This window comes from Cucurbita pepo, chromosome LG15 (assembly GCF_002806865.2).
Source record: "Cucurbita pepo subsp. pepo cultivar mu-cu-16 chromosome LG15, ASM280686v2, whole genome shotgun sequence".
Taxonomy (NCBI): domain Eukaryota; kingdom Viridiplantae; phylum Streptophyta; class Magnoliopsida; order Cucurbitales; family Cucurbitaceae; genus Cucurbita; species Cucurbita pepo.
Genome location: NC_036652.1, coordinates 2,646,503 through 2,673,457, shown reverse-complemented (window position 1 = coordinate 2,673,457; position 26,955 = coordinate 2,646,503). Strand labels below are relative to the sequence as shown.

General features: G+C 36.5%; 1 protein-coding gene across 1 annotated transcript; it reads right to left on the bottom strand.

The window, feature by feature from the left end:
• Positions 1-1,594: 1,594 nt before the first annotated feature.
• Positions 1,595-20,843, bottom strand: LOC111811914. The gene is made up of 11 exons (XM_023698972.1): positions 20,427-20,843; positions 16,905-17,127; positions 14,297-14,444; positions 13,709-13,804; positions 10,771-10,928; positions 9,671-9,836; positions 8,461-8,597; positions 6,441-7,128; positions 4,802-4,914; positions 2,367-2,622; positions 1,595-2,230 (listed from the first exon to the last, which is right to left on the bottom strand). Exons 1-11 carry the CDS (start codon positions 20,602-20,604, stop codon positions 1,955-1,957), a joined length of 2,439 nt encoding a protein of 812 aa, XP_023554740.1. The 5' UTR covers positions 20,605-20,843; the 3' UTR covers positions 1,595-1,954.
• Between the last annotated feature and the right edge of the window lie 6,112 nt (positions 20,844-26,955).

The following is a 26,955-nucleotide window of genomic DNA, read 5'->3' as shown; positions in this document are numbered from 1 at the left end:
AAACATAGGAAACCGTACCAAATATCCTTTAACAAGTCGAATAAGCTATCAAGTTGCGCGCTGGTGCTGCCGAGCCGCGATGAAGCCGAGTAGCGAATCAAGTTGACGAGCGAGCTGGGGTGGAAGCACGCATCGTGCACATGCAATGGCAAGGATGCGCGTGTAGGTTACCGAATCGAGTCGAGTCATGGGAAAACTCAGGCACGTGGGTCATATCTGCGTTCGAACGAAACGATAAATTGGGTCGGGTTCAAGTTTCTCGTGGGCTATATGTTGTGCTCCTAAGTTGTGGGCTTGGCACGCTGGACTTGGGTTGCTCTGAATCCAGACCCGACTCGAGACTCGTGGATCCCTTCTTCCTCGCCCGACTCTCCCATTTTCTCCCCTAAATTATCTCTTTCCCCTAGATCCTTTCAGGCGTTCCTCCACCTAAGATCCGGCCACCGTGTTCCTCTACCTACCTCTCTCCCTTACTTGTGACATTTAAAGTACTTGTATGCACCTACAAATAGTGAGTTTCAATATCACAATTTCTTCACAAACCAAAGTTGTCATTAGAGACAATATACTATTTCAACCAATAAACTATAACATTTCAAAATAGCAAAATAAAAGCTATGTTGCGAACTTTTAAATAAATTGATGCCAAGCATAAACCATAATAACATAAAAAGATTTAAACCCTTACAATTCTCTGATGGTGACAGGAATTTTGTAATTCGGTCATTGCTACATAGACTTGAGCACGAAGTTACGTTTGAACCTCGAACCTTAAACTCTAAACCCCAAACTTTGGCTGCAGCACTGAACTGAACATTGGAAGAGGTATTTGGCGATCTTTCCTGCGACCAGAAGTTGAATGTAATATGCCAATATAAATACCACAATGTAGTGACACACTGTATCTAGGCGAGCTTAGAAGTTTAAGCAAGTAAAACAGAAAAACTTCCACAAGATTCATCAAGAAATCTAAGACGTTCTTGAAGTTTCTTGAAGTAACGCTCGTATAAACGCATCACCGCATGGTCGGAATTGAATGATATGGGCAAAAATAATTTAAACAATAACTAATAGAGGGGATTTACCTGAGAAAATATGCACCATCAGGAATCCAGAAGGATTTGATCATCTTTCCATAGGGAAACGAAAAAATACGCATGCCAAATGAAATGTTTGTTGCTATCTGTTACAATAACGAATCATTGGTTTAACTAAGTAAAATAGATAGACCATTTTCTTCCTCTTAGGTTGACGGATCTTCCCATTGAATGATCCCCTATATGGATAATACACATTCCAGTTCAACGAGCCTAATTCTAATTGTTCTGTTCCGAAGCAATCCACGGGACGGTTCGTCCTATTCAGATATTCACGACCAAGAAACACTGGATTGAATTCACCCGACTTGATAGTACCCATTTTCAGAACGTCCAGTGCCAAAGTCACTAAATGGGTAAGTCGTCAATCCCTGAAACAGATCCGTGGTGTATTCGTGCAATGAAATTAATTAACAGTTCACAACAATATTAGAGTTTATAACCCAAGGTAACAAAGAAAAAGGACTTCAGAACTAAAGTAATAAATCAACACAATCTTTATGCAGCTTGTCAAGCAAAGAAAACACTACCAGCACCCAAGAAATAAGCTGATTTCTTTCTCTTTCCAAGAGGGAACTTGCATTAGAAACAACCCTATTGGTATACATATTAATATACAGTTCTTTCTTTATGCACTGCTCAACGGGACCTACCCCCTCTTCTTTTTTAATTCGAGGGGATCCGGTTGAGTTCTTAAGCTTTCATGTCTACAACTCAGTTCATCCAATTATTACAGAGATGAACCTAATCCAGAATATGAACTATAAAAGAAAATACCGACTAAACTGATCACAGGAATACCAGTTACAGTACCTATTATCTAAAGAGGAATCCTTCCCGTAGTCTCGGCCATTTGTCTAATCTTTTGGCTTTTGTTGCTGCTCAACTTCCTTTTGCTGAGTTGAAGATGGCTTCAAATCATTATTATCAAATGGCAAGACAACCACAGGGGCTGCAGGCACAGAATCCCAACGCTCTCTCAAGAATTTCATGAATCTCTTTACAGTTTCTTGTCGAAACTGTAACTCACGTGTGAAGAGATCAAATATTAACATAGATAGCACATACTTGAAAGGAACAACAAGGAGGATAATTGAAGAACACAACGCCGCCAGTGCCACTTCAGTGGTTATCTGGAAAGGCATTCAATCAAGCTAATTAATAACCCCGTTCGACATGGACAGAGACGATATGGAAGCTGTTCGATCACTAATATTCTTCAAATCAACCAGTGAAAAAAAAAAAAGGAGAAAAAGAAAAGCTTCATACCTGAGTCTGACCTGAAAGAACAATTGTACGTAATTTCAGGAGTGAAACATTCAGATTCTGCAAAAAGTTCTCGACATCGCGCATGGCGTCTTTTACAGCCATAATCTTTTGAATGGTATTAGAAGGTGGCTGATCACGAATGGTTACTTTGCCGAAAGATCGGCCGAGACGACCTTGCTCCTTGAGTCCTTTCAATGTCAGCATTCCAGCTGCTACCATCATTAATGTTGTAGGAAATACAAATGATAGCAAGTTTCTGTTTAAAGAATCAACATTTCAGTTCCAACAACTAATGATGAACAGAGATGATGAAAATATAAGCACCCAATGAGCAAGTTTGGTAAAAATACCAGATAAAGAGTAAATCACTGTTCTCAGACTCGCTTATAGTTTATTTGGTTCAAAACCGGAGAAGATGGTTAGGAATAACGACTCTCCACAATGGTATGATATTGTCCACTTTAAGCATAAGCTCTCATGACTTTGCTTTAGGTTTCCTCAAAAGGCCTCGTACCGGTGGAAATGTATTCCTTATTAATAACCCCCATGATCCTTCCCTAAATTAGCCAATGTGAAACTTCCTCCCAACAATCCTCCTCTCGAACAAAGTACACCATAGAGCCTCCCCTGAGGTCTATGTATCTCTCGAACAGCCTCCCCTTAATCGAGGACCGACTCCTTTCTCTGGAGCCCTCGATCAAAGTACACCCTTTGTTTGACACATGAGTCCCTTTTGACTACACCTTCGAGGCTAGCAATTTCTTTGTTCGACACTTGAGGATTCTATTGATATGGCTAAATTAAGGGCATGACTCTGATACCATGTTAGTTCAGTTTTTCTTCTTCATTATTTCCGATGACTATGATGTCATCTACATACACAAGAAGCACTATAACTCCCCTTGATTCTGAATGCTTGATAAATAGAATGTGATATTTTTTATTTTTCTTCTACCCGCAGTCTTTCATCACCTTGGTAAATCTTCCAAACCACGCCCTTAATGATCATATTAGCCCATAAAGAACCTTCCTCAATTTGAAAACTTTACCTCTTGAGCTTTCAAATCCGGGAGGAACGCTCATGTAGATTTCCTCATCTAGATTGACGTGAATAAATGCATTCTTTACATCATACTGTGAGAGCTGCCAATTTAAGTTGGCAGTTAAGGATAACAATATTCTTACCGTGTTCATCTTTGCAACTGGAGCAAATGTATCTTGGTAATCTATACGGTAAGTTTGAGTGTATCCCTTAGCTACTAACCTTACCTTATACCTTTCCAGCGTTCCATCGGCCTTGTACTTCACTGTGAAAAGCCACGTATGCGCAACTACAACTTTTTTCTTTTGACCTATCCACAACTTCCCACGTCTAGAGCATGCATTCCTTCTCTCACAACATCCTACCATTCTCTTTTGGAAAAATCTTTAAAAACTATGTTGGGTATAATAATTGAATTTAGATTAGACTCACAATGAAACTTTGGTGTGATAGGGATAGCCTTTCAAGAGAGATATAGTTTGATAGGGGTATAAGGGTTGTTTTGTGCATTCTTTGGTAAGTTTTCGGAGAGCTACGGGTCTATCATCTCTTGGTACTTGTGTTACATCCTCATTTTGAGTTAGAGTTGATGTTTGGAATTGTATCCATTCTGAAATGACTTTCCTTCTTGTATATACCTAAAACAACAACGAATCTAGCAATGGAGGTGGAGCATATGGCTCAGTTGGTAACTCTACAGTAGTAGGGGGTGGACTCATAATTAGAGTCGATAGATAATTGGTTTCATGGGCTGGTTATTTAGTGTGTCTAGGGGTTCAATAATTTCCCAAGGACCGTCTTAAATCTCTATGTTCTCTCATTAAAAAGAGGCTCCTGCTGTGAATTGATGGATGAATGGATTGACATTGGGCTTGTTTCCACACTTGCGGTGAATGAAGCTAGGAATGCTAATGCTAATGATACAGCCTTCCTGCTGTGAATACTCTTTTACGTGATGACTGATTGTTATACAATGCTATTCCAATGATGGACCTTGGTCAAGGTGGAAGATCAGTAGCTATGAAGACTCCAAATAAATTTGGTCAAGGTAGAAGATCGCTAGCTTGAAGATTTCACCGATAAGGGTAGACTTTAGACTTAATTGGCTATGGACGCTCTGATACCTTGTTGCAAGTGTAAATTATCTAATTTCATATTGAATTTCAAACGGTGCCTTTTCATAAAAGGCTAACTAAATCCTTAGATAATAGATAACGATAAATCTAATCTAAATAAACTCCTGTAAACTAGATAACAATAAATCTAAATTAAGAACGTCGACTACTTCTCTTATTTAATGGGATTACACAAATATTACCACATATATGGACTACGACCAAGACAAGCCGACAAATGATTGAACTTCATGCATGAAACCTCTCAGAAAGTATACCTGAAGATAATTGTATATGCAACTGCAAGAAAGGAAATGGTCAAGTGTGGCTCCTCCCAACGTCGAAGCTTCTCAAAGCTCTTGGCTATCATGGTTAGAGGGAGTATAAGTTCCTGCCATATGCAAAATAAAAATACATTTTTCACTTTCTACCAAAGAGATGTCTAAATGATGCACAAGGCCAAGAAGATCGTACATAAAAATCGACATAGTTAAACAAGTCCGATAATCGAGCATGCTACACATTTAATTGAACGGTATCTGCTTTACCACTTCACAAAGTTTAATCCATCATAAGAATCGAATGGGAACATCATGTGGCCCCATTACGGTCCTCCTATTCCTAATTAGGAGAGAATGAACAAAAGAGGCAAAGCATAGATCCTTAATTATCATGAGAAAGAATGCATATGATGCAGAACAACCACAACAGGAAAACAAATTACATAGTCAAACCACATCATAATGTAATTTGGAATATATGAGAACCTATCTTGCAAGAGTGCTCAAAATACAAGTAAAAAAAATGTAACTAATGTAACTAACGGCCCAAGTTCACCGTTAGCAGATATTGTCCTCTTTGGGCTTTCCCTTCCAAACTTCCCTCAAGGTTTTAAAATGCGTCCACTAGGGAGAGATTTTCACATCCTTACAAGGAATGCGTCATTCCTCTCTCCAACCAATGTGGGAACTCACAATCCACCCCACTTGGGAGCCCAAAGTTCTCGTTGGTACACCGCTTGGTGTCTGGCTCTGATACCATTTGTAACAGCCCAAGTCCACCATTAGCAGATATTGTACTCTTTGGGCTTTCCCTTTCGGGCTTCTCCTCAAGGTTTTAAAACGCGTCCACTAGGAAGAGGTTTCCACATCCTTACAAGGAATGCTTTGTTCTCCTCTCCAACCAATGTGGGAACTCACAATCCACCCCACTTGGGAGCCCAGCATCCTTGCTGGTACACCGCTTAGTGTCTGGCTTTAATACCATTTGTAACATCCCAAGTCCACTGCCAGCATATATTGTCCTCTTTGGGATTTCCCTTCTGGGCTTCCCCTCAAGGTTTTAAAACGCGTCCACTAGAGAGAGGTTTCCACATCCTTACAAGGAATGCTTCATTCCCCTCTCCAACCAATGTGGGAACTCACAATCCACCCCACTTGGGAGCCCAGCGTCCTTGCTGGCACACCACTTGGTGTCTGGCTCTGATATCATTTGTAACAGCCCAAGTCCACCGCTACCAAATATTGTCCTCTTTGGGCTTTACCCTTCGGGGTTCACCTCAAGGTTTTAAAACGCGTCGACTAGGGAGAGGTTCCCACATCCTTACAAAAAATGCTTCGTTCCTCTCTCAAACTAACGTGGGAACTCACAAAAAGTATTCCAAAAAATTGCTAAAGAGGCCAAAAGAATGAAAAACATAGTATTTAGTAGAGACCTTCAATCAAAAGAGACAATAATGATATAACAATTCATAGATCTTTTAAAAACCACCGTAAATTCCAGGACAATTTTGACACATTTATGGCCATAGTGGGGCTGTGGGCTATCAAGTTCATAAGTTATAGAGCTGAAATATTGGATCTGTGAACTTTCGATCACCCAAATGCAAAAATAAAATAAGTAAAAAACATAACTAACCTTGAACAGATCAATATTGCTAGGTATTCCTTTAATCATTGCCGAATCAATTGTAGCCTGCGTTTTCTCAGCCACTTGGTATCGTTGTTTGCAAGTTTCAGCTGCCCTTTCAACTAAGGACATTCCTGCTACAACAAGATTTTTACTTAATATAACCCCTTCTTTCATTGATGGATTCTTCCAGAATGAAATGGATGCACTCGTACTCCAGGAGGGCGATCTCATCCAATTCCGCAAGTAAACACTTCCATCTATGTCAAACACGTGATGACCACCTTCGTATACTTCATCTGAAGATCTTGCTGCTTGAACTACCTGATTTTCCTCCAAAGGAAAGTTTTTCACCAAGGGTCCGCCCCAAATATTTACAGCCAATGTTTGAAGGACGATATCACCGTAAGGTGCGTTTTGTAAGAACGAAAATGGCACGAGTTTTATTGGATCATCCAATAACTTTCTCATAAACTGAAGGGCTTGAAGTCTGGATATGCTATTAGTTGCATTACTCATAGCTCTTTCTTTTCCTTTATGAGCACCGTACACATGAAAGCGCGTTTTGTCGTCATCCTCGGGCCCATACTCACGTATAAACTTATGTGAAGCTACAACTTCACTAATGAAAGCATACCAGACATCTCGCCTCATTTCACCTCCCAAGTCAACAAATTCTAGAACCCATGTTTCCTTCCTGTAAAATGATTGAAAAGATTCGTTTCCTTTTCAAAAAAGAATAACAAGAGATAAAACGATACATTGATAGCAATAATGACACTAAGAAGCTTATTGGATTTCCAAATGCGAACATAGGAACTGCAAATTTATGGTGATTTTTATACATAAAACATTAAAACCCAAGGAACTGCGAATTTAGTTAGATTTTTTTCTTTTTATTATTGTTATCTAATATCTATGGATTTAGTTAGATATAATCTTCGATATTATTACCTAGTATCTAGAGATTTGGTTAGATTTATTTTTTGTATTGTTACCTAGTATTTAAGGATTTAGACACATGTACCTCTTTGAAAATTAAGAACGGTTAGCAAGATTATTTAGACTTGCAACATTCTTTTTTGGGAGGTCTGATTCATCATCATAGCTTTCGTAGCTACCGATTTTCCATCTTAACCATATTTATTTGGAGCCTTTATAGCTGTCAATCTTCCATCTTGAACAAATTTATTAGGAGACTTCATAGTAACTGATCTTCTACTGATCTTCTACCTTGACCAAATTTATTAAGAACCTTCATACTTATCGATCTTCTACCTTGACCAAATTTATTAAGAACCTTCATACTTATCGATCTTCTACCTTGACCAAATTTATTCAGAGCCTTCATAGATATCGAGATTCCACCTTGACCAAATTTATTTAGAGCCTTCATAGCTACCAATCTTCCACCTTAACAAAAACTATTTAAAGCCTTGAGGTTGAAGTCCACCTTAACCAAATTTATTCATAGTTGTTAAAGTCGTGTCATGACGTTGAAGTCGCGTATCAAAATCATTCAATCAATATTGACATAATCCTATCCAAAATAATACGACAAATCATATTCAAATTGATCAACATTTTATCAAGAAGAAATTCGAGAAAAGGATAGTTTGCGTTAGTTACATGCCCTCGCACTTCAACTAGGAGATGTGGCAACAAAAGAACTTCACAGCTCAATGTTTTATGGGTTAGTATCCACGTTGAGAATGGATGATATCCATTTCGCTACTTGAGGAGGAGCGAAAGAATGACTTTAATTATATCTGTCTAAACTCCAACCTTAAAGAATGACTTTAATTATATCTGTCTAAACTCCAACCTTAATTATATCTGTGTTGTTACAAGTATCTAGGTGTTTTTTATTGTTACCTCGTATCTAGGTATTCAGTTAGCCTTTCTATACTATAAAAGCATATGTACCTCTCTAAAATCGGGAAGCAATGTGAGCAAGATTATTTAGATTTGCATACTAGAAATATACAAATGCAGTTTGGAAAATAAAAATGAAAGTCAAGGGTCCTACTCTGAGCTGGATGCTACTGAAACAGCAGAGTCAAAAAGAATAGAGCCAAAAGGTCCCACTTTTGCCTTGTCCACCTGTACACCGTCTTTCGTAAGATCCAATCTCACGACATCTTTCTGCCCGAAGATTCCAACTGCCTATACCGATTCACAAAAAGAACGAAATGAATGAATATTTCTTAAACACTAGAAATGCTAACACTATATTTTAAGGTATTTACTTAGACAACCTTTAGATGACAATGAGTTTGTTGATTTAACTTTTCTTTGGATAATATATGAACTTCTCATTTATGAAAACATACAAAAATGTTTGAAGGAAAAAAACTTTACATAATAGCATATGCTGACTAACCTCAAAGAGAAGATATGGTACAATTGAACAAAATTCAAAGGAGACTATACAATTGTTAGGAGCCTTAATAGCTTAATAGCTACCGATCTTTCACCTTGATAAAATTTATTCAGAACCTTCATAACTACGGATGAAGTCAGCCTTGATAATGAAGTTGTGTCGATCAATATTGCACGTAATCCAATCGAGCATAATATGCAAAGTATATTCCAATTGATCGACATTTTATCAAGGAGAAATTGGAGAAAGAGATAATTTGCACTAGTTATGAGCCTTCACAATCCAAATGGCCGATCACTAACAAAAGAACTTCACAACTCAATGTTTCATGAGTTAGTCACCCAACTAGGAAGAGATGATATCTATTCCGCAACTTAAGGGGGAATGTTAAAAGGAATGACCTCAATTATATATATATATATGTAACCATAACCTTAATTATGTCTGTATTGTTACCTAATATCGAGGAATTTAGTTAGAGTTATTTTTCTGTATTGGTACCTAACATCTAGTTATTTAGTTAGTCTTTCCTAGGTACGTGTAGCTTTCAAAAAAAAATTAAGAAGAAACGTAAACAAGATAATTTATACTTGCAACACCTTTACAACACCTTTGCCCTAGGATGATCCCTACTTAAATGCATGGAACAAATAGATGTATTAGCAAGGTCCACTATCAATTGGCCCAGTGTGCTGAATAAGGCATTTGGTCATACTCTTCCTCTTGTCTAAATTTTTCAAGATCACAGTTTATTGTAAGCTTTTTGTCCTTAGTTATGCATCTAGAACTGCATTTATTTTCTATATACTGTGACATTATTTAGTCAGAGATTATGTCAACTGAAAAGTAATTATACCTCGAAATAGACAGCTTTGTCGGTAAGAGTAAGTTTTCCTGGCCATGCAATATTATTCTCCCATTTTAAGACGGGTCGCTTCTTACTGGAACCAATACATAGAATATTCTCACCAAAGAACTGTCTGTTATCTCGAACTCGATATAATTTTCGTCCTTCATGGACCCTACAGCCAAACCAATAGAAATTAAGTTAGAACAACAAATTAAACCTAAGATTCAGTACCATTTAATGTTTGCTTAGACTGCCATACAACAATGTTGACACGAATTAGAACATTAAAAATAAAATAAAAAATCAATCCAAGTTCTATATTGTATGCAAGACAGTTGCTCAGGCTTGATGATCCATGCCTTCAATTTTCTTATTGATCTCGTAAATCTTCCTCTCTATGTATTCTTGTTACTTCCCCGTCGAGGCACATAGTCCAAGGAGAAGGCGTGGAAGACAGGGGGTTGGAGAAGATGAGAGAAGGGAAGGGAGGAAAGGAGACAAGGAAGAAGGAAAGCAGCAACAATGGAAAGAGGCCATGGGAGGATGCTGATGATAAGGATCGAAGAGTGAGTGGCCAACGATGGAGGGAGATTGAGGGAGAAGGGCAACAATTGAGGGTCAATGGGGTATGGTGTTAGGATCGCACAACAACGCACACACTCGAACAAGATAAACACAAAAAACAGGAGAGAGACAATTCAAGGAGGAATATTGGCTAAAGGTTTTATGGATGACTTCAGGTATATACACCCAGGAAGAAAGTACATTTTGAAAGCACTGATTAATGGGGTATATATATGATTTCAGTTTACTAAATATAGCTTTAACAGATTTAGCCACATACAAAATATAATCTACCATATATATCTCTACAGATCTTTACATATATCTACCATATATATCTCTACCAGATCTTTTACAGTCATCAGGCTCCATATCCCAACGGGTGACAAGCAAATTCAAAGGGAGAAATAATAAGAAATTTGATATAAGAAAAAGAAACCTATACGACATATTATTTTCATTTCACTTCACTTTATAGATTATAGACTTATATAAGTGTACCATGGCCAAATGCAAGACAAAGAAAGAATTATGATGCTCACTTGAGCAGTTCATCAACATATTTGAGCCATAAACTGAAAGAGATGCTCTGTTCATCACCCGCAAGTGCCTTGAATAGATGATGTACTGTGGATCGATCTGCAACACCAGAAATAGCTGGTGCAATACGTGTAAAAGCCTCTTCTCCAACTAACATCTTCTGCAATGCCAAAAAGAACCAATTTTGATATAAAGCTTGTTGATCTATTCATCAAATAATGATTTACTAAATTTTTTAACAATTATCAAACAAAAAAAGTCATCCCCCATACAGGGAGAAATGAGACAAGAGGCACACACAATAACATCAGAGATTTTGTCCATCGTTTCCAGCAACCAAAACTTGGTAGCATTTATAAAATCATATTCCTTCAAGTTATCAATGGTATTAAAAAAAACTATTTGAACTTACTGACCCTCACAAGACAAGCAAATCGTCGATTCTCAAGAGGTGCCCATCTGACCATGCGAGGGCCAATATAGAATAGTGGTATGATGGGACCGAGGAGGACAATCCATCATCCAACACACCATATAATGTGTGCATTGAAGAGGAGACGAGACATAAGCAAGATAGGAGCAATGAGTAGACTTGAGTGTCACATATAGGCTTGACGAAGGGTCAGATAGGGCCCCGAGCCTTAACCTCGAAAGTCAGGGTCCCAAAGGGAATTTAAACAAATGGTTCTAGAGTCAAGTTCGTCCATGTGAAATATGAAAGTATGAAAATGAAAGCTCGCCAAAACGCTCCATGACACCGTATGTCCATTTGTCAAAATCATGTCTACACTCATTAGATTGGAAATGCCTCAAATTGTACTATAGGGGGAGGCATGATGTTAACTCTCCACCATTCCTGGGCCCTGTGGCACATACGTGAGTCACAGTGAGAGCGAGCGTTGCGAGACGAGTGCCTCGAGCGACTTACTTTAAAATGGGGTTTTTCAAGGACAGTACCGAGCGGCATGGGTGTGTTGGTATTGTGCCCCAGCCCATGTGTCGGAGGTTAGATCATACACCCGCTATCTAGTACAGAGTCCGTAAACGACATGGCATGGACACAAAGAATGCCTCGATAGAACCCGGATGAATGGATGTTCAAGATGTCCTGATATTATGAACGACACGTGGGCCCGTTCTCAATGGCATGACAGAGTGAGCTGTGACGGCCGACGACACCTCATGACTTGGGATGGCGTTAAGACATGTGGGACATGTTAAACAGGAACCTAGATGATGACATGATGAGATGTGATGTTTCGTTGAGAGACCTTGGCCCCGAGTAGAGGCGAGGTCGAGCCTAATGACTTGGCCTAGTATAGAGGCAAGTCGATTATGTCGCAAATGATAGAACATGCACACACAGGCAGCCTAACAAGCTTGAATTCCGCACATGTTATGTTGAACAAGCCTCGCCTAAAGTTTGACAAAGCCACAAAGTTGGGCGAAAAATGTATATATAGGGCTTGGGTTACCCACAAGGTTGGTCGTGAGTGTGTCAAGATCACGACGCCGCATGGTTGAACGAAGGTCATCCTTCACTTACCTTGTTTCTTTCCAAACTTCTTCTCAGTTCAGGTACCTAAGGTAATGACATCAAACATAAAGGCTATAGGTTGAGTATCCATTTGATCTTGGATCTCTTCTTTTGAGTTCACCAATAAATCTTGTGATTTGGAAGTTTTCATTATGAGACAAGTTTGTTCTTGAACTTGGGCAATGGAATTCCTCGATATACTCAACCAGATTCTCTAAACAGATTTGGAAGTTTTCATTCTTAGCCAAGTTTGTTCTTGAACTTAGGCAATGGAATTCCTTATATACTCGACTAAATTCTCTCTCTTGTTTGGATCGTTGGTATCGTTGATAGAGTAGTTGCTCATAGTTTGTTGGTAGGAATCCATCTTCCATTTGACGTAGCATTCCCGGCCATTTTTGAACTAGAATCTTCCACTTCACCTTCTATTGGTTTGAAGTTAACCCCACAAAGCAAAAGCTCCTCCTTAATTTCAAGGCCACTAGTTTAACCTTTTCGCACTCAGGGGTATTGGTGTCATTGCAAAGAATTCTCCACATTTTAGATGCAATAAAAAAAGAAGCTTCAAGATAAATTTGGTCGTAGAAGGATGGTAAGTCGATTTTCGACCCGAGTGTTGCATGTTTTTGGTATTTATTATTTCTATGGCTCTACGTTCTAGTTGTTACCACGAGCAGAGTGTCTTTCATCAAAAATCAGAATCTTGACCTTCCAAATGTTGTTCTTGAATTCTTGTACAATATGCTCTGTTTCGTGCATTATCCAGAAAGTGGTGTTTTCCCCTGTAACACATTCTTGCTCTTTGATTTGCTTCAAACCTCAAACTTTTCCTACCCCCAAGGTTTACTCGATTCCGATTTACCATTTACGGTCAATTGTTTTAATTGTCTTGACGTCATGCTTAAAGTCCCGTGAGCTGTACAAACTCACAAAAATAAACAAAACAGTTGAACTTATCTTTAAACTCTGTGAATCCTTTCCTTCCAAGTTAACCACAAAATAGCTTAAGCCACATTTGATAACACCTTTGCTTTTCTCTGTCCCCAACCATTGAGGAATTCGACCAGCTAATCGTCCAAGCAAAGAGGTTTACACCATTGTACGCCCGAACAAATTTCCAAAAAGAAATCCAAACTCTACTACTGAAGTCACAATGGAGGAGGAGATAACACAAAGATTTTCCACTGCTCTTGCATAACACACATTTGTTTTAATTAGTTCACGCTTCGCTTAAAATTGTTAACGTCACGTCACGTCACGTCACATCAATTTTGACATTAATAAAATATCCGTAATTTTTTTTTTTTTTTTCTCTTTTTCGGAATGACAAAAAAGATATCCCGAGTTCTTCTCTCACAACAATGAAATACAAAAATATGGCAAGAATTTAATAAGGTTGAAACCTGAAAAGCAATTTCCTCTGAAGCATTAGTATGCTCGTGATATGGATTTTCCCAAGCAAGCATTGTTATAAATATCAATCTCTGGAATGTGGGTTCCTGCATAAATAAACAGAATTTATTCATCAATAAAGAAAGTATTGTTTTCTAGTCATCAACATATACTCATTTGAAAATATCAAAAGGGGTTTTCCATTTTCGTCTTTCGTCAAGTTCCTTGATGACATCCTTCATTGGAAGGTTGTATCCCTATTAACACAAAAAGTTTAGTGGTTTATATCGAAGGAATGACCTTAATTTAAGAAATATTAATCCAAAGAATTTTTGTTTTCCTTTTTAGTCCACAGCCTCCCAGAAGATGAGAAATTTTGTTCTTCGTACTGAAATTAAAAACCCAAAAATAAAAAGGAAATTTTAAGATCTTCCTCTTTTAAGCTTAAGATACAGCCGTTTAGGTAAAAAATTGATTACCCTTTCCAAGTACAGAGGTAACAAATTTAATTTTTCCCTAAAATAAATTAGAACTCCATATCTAATCATCATTGAATCATTAAACAAGGTCTGAAACTTCAGGGTGAATGAAGTACTTACACTGAGGGAAGGATGAAGATTTGAGCTGTCCCTTGACAAGAATCTAAAACAGCAATACTCTACCAGACTGCGAGCATCATTGTAAACAGATTCAGGCACAAGGGCTTTAAATATCCTCTGCATTTTCTGCCCAGTCAAGCCATTCATCCTGCATGTCATGACATGGCTGTGTAAAATAAATTGTATATACCGTACTTCTTCACAACTAAATGAAAGAAAAACCTAGACAAGACGGGAAACGAAAAATAAACAAATCTGGAATGAGAATCAAAATTTATTAAGGCTAATAAGAACCACTATAGTTTCACTTTTTTTATTGCAAAATAGAAAAAGTAGACAGGTTAAAACGAGAGCAAACGAAAAGGTCTCGTTCCTCGAAGTGGAAATATGGGTGAATCATGCAGCTAACTTATAAGAAAATAATCTTTTTTTTTTAATATAAGAGTTATAAGAAAATAATCTTCAAAATTACTTCAGTCTAAAATATCTTACTGTTTTTGTTTTTCCGCTAATGAAATCTAGGAAACACTAAATCTAGCTAAATCATACTCCCCAGTATCATTAAGTAACAGTAAATCTAATACTAAATCCATAGATACAAGAAAATCTAGCTAAATCTAGGTAACAATACAGAGGTCTACTTCCCTCATTTAATGGGATTACACAAATATTCATTGAGACCATTCCTTAATCTTCAAAAATACTTGATGAGAGTCTTTGTCATTATTTAGAAAGGATTACACATACAAGAGATAAAATCTTGCTAAAGGATGCTAGTCCAGTAACTAAATCAACTAACTAATTAAAAATCCAAGAACTAAAACCAATTAACAAACTCAAATTTAAATTACTAGATCATACCCTATCAATTCCCTCCCTCTTTAAAATAATAAACCATCGAGTTTAAAAGGTAATGAAGTTGAAAATGCCATATATGAAAGAACATTTTCCAATGGTTCAAGAGAACTTGTCAAAAAAATGTTGTGTTCAGCTCAATACAATGACATAGATAGCTTCACTCCTTGCTGCTAATTGTTGTTGTTGCAAGTCTAAATCCCCTACCATGAGTCCCTAAGATCTTTTCAAAACTTGTATAGGTTTGTATTTCTTGGATCGAACAATTGTCTCTTTTCCTTATTTCTTCACTCTAATGTGGAATCCCTCAGGGTTTCACCTCCTCGATCTAACTAACCTCCATCTTTTTCATAGTCTTGAGTCTTGATTTCATCTCCTCCATATTTTTTGAACCATGGCTGCCATTTCATTCTTCATCTACTCCAGAATATTTCCTAATCCCAACAACATTTTCCTAGATACAAAATACATTCCCATGATCTCTTCCTAGTACCAGCTTAATAGAATCCATAGAAATGAAATAGAAATTGTATCTATAACCAGCAGAAAATGAATAAAAAAACAAAAAATACTCTAAGAAACTCAAGAAACTGGGACAACCCCCTTTCGAGAAAACTGAAGCTTACTAAACAATTGGTTTCCCTTGCTTCTTTGATAATGAAAGTATAGTTTCTAAAGAAAAAAAATGGTTAAGTGTTAATCTTATTGGAAGAACTTGAAATATACAGTAAACCTCCGATTAAATTTGAATATAATAACAAAGTAGTCATCAGTAATGAACACAACCCAGTGGGATATGTCTGTGATGTTGGTTCTACTTCTACAATATCCTAGAGGGTCTGTTCTTTTATGAGGAGAAGTTGGAAGCAAGATTTATTTGCACTCCTTTTGCATCCATTCAAAATCAACTTGCACATGAGCAAACTAAACCACTGCCAAAGGTCTTTCAGGAAATAATCAGCAAGACAGGACCGATAGAATATCTTTGAATCAGCTAGAGGGGAGAGTGTAATGCCATCTCACGTGACAGATAATCAGAAACCTGTTTTCTTCCAGCTAGTTGACAATAAATCAGTGAATGCTGTAATAACAGGACTAAACTGTTTCCTTCTAGAAGCTTACTATTCCTTTTTCAGATTCCTATAAATTGTGTCGAGGGATCTCTGGATTTCTGTTTCTTTCTTCGTCCGTATGCAGGCCATAACTAGCCATGCATGCAGAAAAAATGTGTTAATGAACAACTGGACCTTTTATTTGCAGTCTTAGGAACTCCAGAGAAACTTAGTTACCTGGCTTTCTCTGAGTTTCTATTACCTGGTAGGAAATACTTGGATCTGTATATCTGCTTCTTTTCATCAATAAAACTTGATGATTCAACAATTTTAAGTGAAACTGTTGCCACGCCATAACAAGGTTTTCATCCATAAACAAATATGCATGGGACATAAATGATTTATATACAAAGTCTTCACACATAACTAGCCTCGTTATTGCAACTCAATGTACACATTGTTGAATAATGATTTCCAGAGGCACAATTTCATTATTTCCATCTTATTACGATGTTCATGATGACAATTATATGCTTTGGTTGCTCATATGATCTCAAATTTTGGGCAAATCTGCTAAATAATTAAACACTGTAATGGATGATGTCTAATAGGAGGGGCCATTAAAATGAAAAATAAGTCAAGAAGGTAACAATATGTCAATTATCTTTAGATTAAATGACCAAATTTTATAATTATCTGACCTGCTAAATTGCTCAATGGATACAACAGCAGTAGAAGACAGGAGGCCATTTGGTGTCCTGATATTAACAGTATATTCCTCCATAACTAGATCCTCTATGTCGGTGGAGGCTCCTGTAGGAATATGATCTTTGTTCTTACTGATTTTTCCCCGGGGAGATGTAACTTCATTTAAGAAGTTTTGCGTCTTCAGCAGCCATTTGTTTAAGTTTTGTTGCACTGCGTCTGTCAGGATGAGAATAGAGCACGGAGAAGACTGCGTTAGGAGAGAGGAGGGGAAAAAAAGCAATACTAAGATAAAAGGCAATAAGAATTAACCATTGACCTTCATATGACATATCAACATTTTTTATTTTATGAGAAATATTCATTTTTTTAATAAGATGAAATTACATAAAATAAGAAGTTAAACAACCCCCTGCCAAGGAATCTACATAAAGCACTTCCTATTGGTCAAAAGTGAAAATGAAGTACACCTTCTTTTAAACAAGGAACAAAACTTTCATTGATAAATGACGAGACTAATGCTCCAAAGATACAAACTTCATAAGGAATTAGCAAAAACTAGAAATTAAAAAAATAAAATCATCCCATATTAAAAAATTAAACTGAAAAGAAAATCCAACAAAAAGCTAGAATAGATAAAGTCAAGAGGAAGTCTCTACACTAGCGGAATCAAAGTGATCTAGCCAAAGAAGAGGCTTGCTTACAAAGAATCTATGAAGCCAAAGACGCTAAAAACCACTTTCTTGAGACAACAAAACCCCAAGAAATGCTGCTGCCAAGCACACCAACAGAAGAGACAAAACAAAACAAAACATCTTTATCCTTTTAACAGAATTCGAAAAAGATGATCCATGAAAGGCTTGAGGGAACCCAAAGGCCAAACACTGACCTTTTCTTCTGATGTTGGAATAACTTCACGAACTTGAAGACCACAAACTTCAAGAAATGAAGGGAATTTCTTTGTCCAGTATGGAAGGAGAAAACGAAAAAACTTACTGTTAATAGGGCTTTAGAAATCCTCAAATCAGAAGTTTTTTTCTTTGCTGAAGCGTTAATTAGATTTTCCTTTTTGAATAAGGAATGAAGAGCCTCGTCAAATGAATGCTCAATAATGTCGTCATCTTGCAAGTGATTGGCTAGGAGAGGAAATCTGGGCTTGTGATGGAATGGATGAAATTAGGGCTTGTGGTGGCTTCTTGACTGCTTGCAATTACTACAAAAGGCTCTTTATATGGATTAATACAAGCCTGATGGCTTGGTTTGAGAGGCTTGGACAAATGCCACTGCTATGCAGGTTTAAAAATTCAAGAGCTGATAATTCTTAATTTTTGCTTGTTACTGCATCAACTAAGATCTTTATTCTAAGCTATGTTGATGACATGTTAGTGACAGGGACTGACGTTGCTATCATCAACTATTTTGTTGTTGAACTTCACAAAACTTTTTCTTTGGAGGACTTGGGAAATCTATCCTACTTCCTTGGTATTTCAGTTCATCGTGACAATAATGGAATCCATTCCAACCAGACCAAGTATGCATCGAATCTTCTCGAAAGATTGGTCCTAGCTCGCATCAAGCCATTCTCTACACCAGCCATCACTAGAAATGCCTAACAGCCAATGCAGGATAACTAATGGAAAATCCTACATTGTAAATCGAACTGCCATTGAACCCTTCGATACCTTACACACACAAGAATTAAAATTTGATTTACCATCACCAAATTAAGTCAGTTTCTTCTGAATCCTACATCCGTCCATTTGCAAGCCGTCAATAACATCAAAGGTATCACATGGCTTACAAATTCCCAAATCTGCCGACTTCTCCACTTTTGCGTACTTAGATGTAGATTGGGCGTGCTCATACATGATGATCGAAAATCTATAGCTTCACACTTAGTATTCCTTGGGCATTCTCTAATTGCTTGGTCATCCAAGAAGCAACATGTTTCAAGGTCCAACACAGAATCAGAATACCATTCTTTGGCCCGCACAGTAACTGAGATTAGCTGGTTTCAGTCTCTTCTCAATGAAATCAGTTGCTGCTACACCAAGTATCTGGTGTAACAACATCAGCGCATTTTCCCTTGCTTCAAACATGTGGAACTTGACATACACTTCATTCACAATAAAGTCCTTGACAAATCCTTGCAAGTGCAGCATGATCCCAGCACTGATCGCTTGCAAAAGGACTAACCAAAGTTTTATCAGAGGCCAAGTTCATTGAGCTGCGTCACAAAACCACATCATTTCCTTATCGTTTGGTTAGAGTGGGAGTGTTAAGATGTTAGCGCAAAACAATGTTGCTGCGGTTATATTAACCGAACACTATCATTTTAATTAATTATGTTAGTGTTGTCAGTTTAAAGCATTAAATGTCAGTTTAGTTTGTCTTCTCTTTTTGTTATTTTTCTCATGCCATTTTCTTGAAATCTCTCATCTTTTAAGTTCTTTGGTTAGCTTAGATTTATCTTGTCGACGGTTCACATTTACGATTGAACTATATTAGTGACTATGACTCATAGTGTCACATGTCACAATTGCACTCTTGTGGCAGCGAGACAGCAACTGTGTGGCAATTATTCGAACCCAATGAACTAGTCAGCTGTGTGAGAGTCAAACTTTGCAGACAATCTTGACGTATGATCAAGCCTCAAGTGACGCTTAAGAAATATTTTAGAAAACATGAGCGAGGAAATGGGTTGAAAACAATTTGAAAGAAAATAATGTTGTAGGCTTAAAGCGAATAAGCAAAAACCATGGCTTTGATAGGTATAACCTAGGTAGGAAGAATTGACAATTAGTCACATCCCCCTATGATACATTTTGGGGCATTTTAGCCCTAGCGAGCATAGACATGATTTTGGTGAACGGTCATACACCCCCATATTGACATGACAAGAATAATCATGACCTAACTACACATGAAAGTAAGTAAAAGGGGTTTGGAACGTGCATGCAGCCATGGACAACACACCCTAGACAAGCATGATCGGAACATCCAACATGCAGCCACAGGCAATACGTCACAGACAAGCATGACTATGACACCACGCATCAAACTTCTAGCAACCATTTCAAATGACACTACATGACCAACAATTGTCATCTATGACTAAGCAAATTTCATAGAAGTTCACAACCTCATCGCTTCCCTCCGTTCATCTCCACTTCACCGTGGAACACAAAGGATGACACCCTAAGAACTTCCTCCTCCTGATTTAAAAATTTCCTACTTTCACAATATCAAAGCTGCCACAGATTATACACACACACCATAACAAAGAAGAACACCTAGAGTTTCCATGTCTATTGACTATCAGCATTCAATCTAAAATGTTATTTTCCAGCTCCATAAGTAAAATTATCATGAAATGATCTAGTGTTCAATCACAGCCAAGAGTAATTTCTCTTCACCATAAAGCTACATAAGTAGAAATCAAACAGCTATACCAGGAAAACACAGAAACAGATATACAAAATAAACTCAAATCCATAGAATTGTATTGACAAACTCACTTGCATCAATGTCATTGAGAGGCCATTTATCTCCCTTAGAAAGACCCACAATCTTAAACCGATACTTGAGCTCTGGAACATTCTTTCTAGTGGAACACCCAAACTTGCGATTATAACCATGGTGAGAAATCGAAGGATCCAATCCTGCGGAAGACGTGGAAGGGAGTTTACAGAGCATTTCTGTTTCAATTCGAGGACCCTTCGAAATGGGAATCCATGTTTATGGGAGATGCTGAAGTAGAAGAATCTTAACCTCCATGTGGAGGTTGTATTGGAAAAATTGAAAGCAAAATGACCTCAGCTTGATACTTTTTGCTCCGAAAAGAGAAAGAAAATCCTCCACCCCGATATAACAAAAGCCGATCGGCCTTACAGATGGCGGAATAGAAGAGCTGCCGTATGCGTATTCTATGATTGGATTCAATTGATGGATATGGATTCCACATAAACGTATACAACTCCAATTTTCTTTGTGTTTTCAAATCGCTAATGCTTACCATTTTGTTTTGTTTTGTATTGGTTTGATTGTAAATTTCTAATAAATATTTTACAATTTTAAAATTTTCATAATTTAATTATCTATTAAATTTAAAATTTATTTTCAACTTTCAATAGATGTCTAATTACTTGCTCCCCGGAATAAGGTAGAGAATCTTCATCATTTTATTTCAACCCGATACATTTATTTTGGCTAATAATGTAATGACTCTATTTTTCTATTGAAATGGAGCCGCTACTATATACATGTGTTAAGAATGAGAAATAGAAATAAAATTGGGATCGAAAGCATGATCGTTATTAATGTTTACAACGTTTAAATAGAATACAAACTATCAACTATTACAAGAATATATAACTACCTAAATCTTGTAAATAATATAAAATATACTACTAACAACTTCCAAAATATCTCAGATATACTTCATAACTAATTATTAAAATATATTCTCCAAATATCATATCTTAATACTCCGCCTCAAGTTGGGAGGGTGTATGTCAATGACACCCAATTTGTCCTTCAAAAAATCAAACTGATGTCTTCTCAAAGCTTTAGTGAAAACATTTGCCAATTGCATTTTAGTCGAGACATAACACGGTTTGATGATTCCAGCTTGTAACTTTTCTCGAACTATATGACAATCTATTTCAATGTGTTTCGTACGTTCGTGAAAAACTGGATTGGCTGTTATATGTAATGCTGCTTGATTATCACAATATAATAATGCTGGTTCGGATAGTGGAACATTCAAGTCTTGAAGAATGTATCTTAACCAAGTTAACTCTAAACAAGTATTTGTCATAGCTCGATACTCGGCTTCTGCTGATGATCTAGACACATTAGTCTGCTTTTTAGACTTCCAAGAAATAATTGAATTTCCGAGGAAAATGCATAACCCAGAAATAGACTGTATGGAAGTTCGACAACCACCCCAGTCAGAATCGCAGTATGCTTGTAATCTTAAATTGTTTTCAGATGGTAGTAGGAGTCCTTGACCAGGAGTACCTTTGATGTATCTCAGAACTCGAAGAGTTGCCTCCCAATGTGATTTTCTTGGCTCATGCAGACGGTTGATTGACAGATTAATATATTTGACCGTTACTAGGCCTGACATAGTTTATTCAGGTCGTATGCTTAGTCAATTTATGCAACGTGACAAGATTGTTAAGTGTGAAAACATTCGTTTAAAATGTTTTTAAAAAACAATGTCATGGATTTAAATGTTCGTAATAAAAGATTTAAAACAAAATAACGGGATATAAATAACGTGAAATTTAAATAAAACAAAGAAAATAAGAAAAATAATGTTGTGATCTAACTTAAGGGCTACAAAATAGACATAAACGTAATTTTCCTAACACTGGTTTCGTGGCCTTCATCACGACGATTGTAGTTCGTAGAGGGGTGTCTTACCTTTACTTGAAATGTAAGATTAACACATGATTTGAGTATTTTAAGAAATACTCAATAAATAGCCTCACTATTGAGGTCGAGAATGCAACATTTGCAACATGGCAGGACCTATCTTTTTAACGTATCATAGCATGTCCTTCGGTAGCTTTTCAGTTTCAAGGCAAGGTTGGATGTGTAGAACTTCTTTTCACTTGGCCCATGCATCCGAGCATTGGCCCACCAGGCGAGCTTGCACATCCATGGGCCTAGATCGTCAAGCTAATGAGGTCAAACTAGGCCCATGGATCGTCAAGCTAATGACTTTTGATTTACGATATTTACGTTTCTTATGATCGTCAAGCTATCACTCATACATATGCACGTGTAGGGGCCACGGGGCATGCATTGAACATAATGCAATTCATCCAACCAAGGCGATAGTAAAGTCACTTACTTGGTTGGTCTAAGCCAGACTCTCTAAATATTCCTAATGTTGGTTCAATTCCATCCTTCAAAGTTTGTTTCAACCTAGGTGGACCCACTGCATCGCATTAAGACATCATAACAAACTTAGCATACCTAAATTATCAAATAATTCCAAGTTTTAGATCAAAATAATTTAAAACGAGTAATTATAAGTCATACTTACCTTAAATGCCTCAAATGAGGTCAAAAACAGCTCTATAAGAATCAATACTATAAACCCTAATTTGAGCCATAATGAGCCGCTTAAGTCAAGTCAAACGTGAGCTACACGTAGAGGACTAAACAGACAAGCGAGCCGAGGTGAGCCGCATACTAAGCAGCTAAATGATGCGCACCGCATGTGGGTTACAAAGAAAACACGCGGGTTACTATCGATTAAGTAAACGGATCGAGCGTGCACGCGAATCAACTTTCGCAGTATGTTGAGTTTGGCCGAAGACGCGATTTGAGCTAGGCTCATGTGTTAGGATCGATACGAGTTGTTAGCTCTGATACCAATTGTTAGGATCGCTCAACAACGCACACACTCGATCAAGATGAACACAAAGAACAGGAGAGCGAAAATAAATAGAAGGAGGAATATTGGCTAAAGAATTTGTATTGATGACTTCAAATATGTACAACAAGAGAAAATACAGAGAATGAAGAGAAGTACATTTTGACAGCATGACCTAATGGGGTATATATATGGTTTCAATTTACTAAATATAGCTTCCAAACATTTAAACCTACTTGATATAATCTAACAAATATATCTCTATCAAATCTTTACCAAATTTCTACCATATATATCTCTATCCTATCTTTCGAAATATCTTCCAAATATATCTCTACCAAATCTAAGCATCAGGGCTCCATATCCCAACATCATGAGTTGATCTGGATACCATGTTTGCCCAAGTCTAAATCCGAAACAAAAAAACCCATGAAATTTGGAACGAAAACTATGAATTTCGGGGCTTTTTATAAATATTATTATTTATATACTACAATATCAATGGATTTGAGACTATAATTCTAATATTTAAATTTAAACTAGGTTGAATTTTTTTTTTTATATAGATTTAAGTTGTAATGTTAAATTTTGATATTTCTAAAAATTTGGTAGAATATTATTTATATTATCATTAAAATGAAGCTTTCCATCACATAACATTCTTAAACATAAGGTAATCAATAGTATATATCATATCACAACATCAAATAACATGTAGATAGACCATAAATTACGTGTTATTTATATAATACTCCGTTTATCTAACCTGGCTCGAAGACATTCTAATAATGAATCCACATATACAATTGGTCAAAGCTAAAATCACTAAATACCACTGGTTAGTGTTAGCCCGATCTTGCTCTTGAAGTTCAAGTCCACATATGAATTCCCATCACATCATATTTAAGTCGTCATTAATAAAACCAATTCTCTTCACTTTGTTAACTAATCTAAATTTGGCTCCAAATATTTTTAAATTCGCAAAATAATAGCCTTACTAATTTCAAATTCTTCCAAAAACACAACGATAGCACCGTTCTAAAACATCAAACGTAGCCGGGGAGCCACCAAATTCCTAATCGAGCCAGTAATAGGGGACGCAACATGCCCAAGTTGTGTGTGTACCATTTCCAAAGAGCAGCTTAGGTCAAGTTGCACACCTAGGACAAGCCTCCGAGCTACATGCAAGTTGACGTCTACATGTGCCTCGAGTCATATGATGACTATTGGGTCATGTCAAGCATGGACTTTGTTGGGTTTGGGTGTGGGCTTGAGCTTGGGCTTTAATGACTATTGTGCTAGGTTGGAGATGTGGACCGGGTCTTGGGTGGGGATCTAACCCGACTCGTTGTCTTCCTCACCCGATTCAAACTACCAAATTTTGTATATCTTACTCATAAAATAATAATTAAAAATTAATCATATTTTAAGGTAAAACCTTTAGCTGTCAAATTTAAGAGAGAGAAAGAGTTTTAATTTGAATTTGAATTTGTAATTAAATAAAAAGAAATATATTTAGGAAAATAAAATAATGGGTTATAAAACCGAGGAGAGCACCTCTTATCGTCTCTCTATAAAGTGATGTTCTCTAGGGTTTTCTAAACGTCAACTCTATGGATTCTTTTCATTGAGAGAAAGGGTAAGCAAACCCTAAATGCCTCTCTCTCTCTCTTTCATCTCTTCCTCCCAACTTTGGTTCGGGTCGACATAGATTTGAACTTTTGAACTCGTGTTTAAGATATCAAACTCGTATCTCGAATTCGCACTCGGAGTCGACCGTGGTACAAGAAAAAGAGGTTGAGGTTGATGGGAATGTTGTTTGGCTCGAGGATCGTATATTCAACGTATTTGTATCAAAAGCTCCATTTTTTTTTTTTGGTGTTGTTGTTTGATTGTTTCGGTATATGATCTCGGACCAGGCTTCATTCCCGTCAACCAAACACCTCTTTAGAAAAAGTCTCCATCTCTCGTTGAAATAAAAAAGGTAAATATATGATTCTTTTTTTTCCTTTTATTTGTTAGTTTGTTTGTGTGTTAGGGTTTCTTTTTGTTGTCGGTAGGTATACATGGGTTAGGTCAAAAAAATCTTTTGGAACAACTCGAAATTTTGAGTTGGTTGGGTTGGTGATCTGAGTTCACCCGAGCAACCCAAATCGAGATCACAAGCTAATCCATACCAACTCTCTATTTTTTGAGTTGGGTTGTNTTTTTTTTTTTTTTTTTTTTTTTTTTTTTTTTTTTTTTTTTTTTTTTTTTTTTTTTTTTTTTTTTTTTTTTTTAGTTGGAGATTTGAAATTTTGACTTTTTTAAGGGTCATTGCTGCTTATGTATTGGTAAAATATTGGTTNATGATTCTTTTTTTTCCTTTTATTTGTTAGTTTGTTTGTGTGTTAGGGTTTCTTTTTGTTGTCGGTAGGTATACATGGGTTAGGTCAAAAAAATCTTTTGGAACAACTCGAAATTTTGAGTTGGTTGGGTTGGTGATCTGAGTTCACCCGAGCAACCCAAATCGAGATCACAAGCTAATCCATACCAACTCTCTATTTTTTGAGTTGGGTTGTTGGAGTATCTGACTATCTGACTATCTGACGTTCAAATATCAAACATTTACAAGTCACAATGCATCACTAAGATCAGTTACCATCACTAAATATTTTAAATATTTTCAAAAGTATGATAGGGTTAGGTTCGATTGTAACCCTATTTTCGAGAATCCAACAAAAAAAAATGTCAAACCGTTCTAAAAAATTTAACGTTAAACCTGAGCTTTTATGTTAAATAATGAGAATTAATCAAATTACGAAGNCTTTTTTTTTTTTTAATTGAATAGAAGAGTAGTTTTAGGCCGATGTTTGCTTGCCGTTAGAGATAGTCGTGAAACTACTTGAAGTTATCGTCACCAACTGAATGAGTGAACGATGCAAAACATGAGAAGAAGACTAAGAGGGTGACGAGAGCGATCTTGAGAGAGACNAGTGACACAGAACACGAAAAGAAAGAAAGATAGAAAGCGAGATTCTTTCCTTTTGGTACCATAAAATATATGCTTTTCATGGAAAAAACATTCTTGTAGAATCTCCCTTAATTACTTGACATAAAAGAACATGAACATGTATTAGGACTACAAATTTTCCCTGGTTTTGTGTTTTGTGTTTGACTTTGTGTGTTGTGTTTTTGCATGATTTTTTGTGTTTGACCAAACTGTGACAGTGATTCCCTTTTCTTTTTCTTGGGAATATATATATATATATATATATATATATATAATTATGATTGTGATATCATTACCAAAAAGCTGACAGTAAAAAGGGTTTTGAGAGCCTAATAATATGCTTAATCATTGTGTTACTTTAAATCTCTATTTTTAAAAACTTTAATTTTTTTTCCTATTAAATGATTTATAAACATGTTTAATATATTATATCGTACCTATTTAAATTTAAATTTTATAACGTTAAATATTATATTTGTTAAAATTTTAAATATAAATTTGCATTTTAAAACTTAAAATTTGAATAGAAGAATTTTCATCTTTTGGCTCGAGGTTACTGGTTAAGGTATTTAAAGAATATTTGTAGGTATTTTTATTGGACAGATGTTTTTTTTTTTTTTTTTTTTTTTTTTTTTTTTTTTTTTTTTTTTTTTTTTTTTTTTTT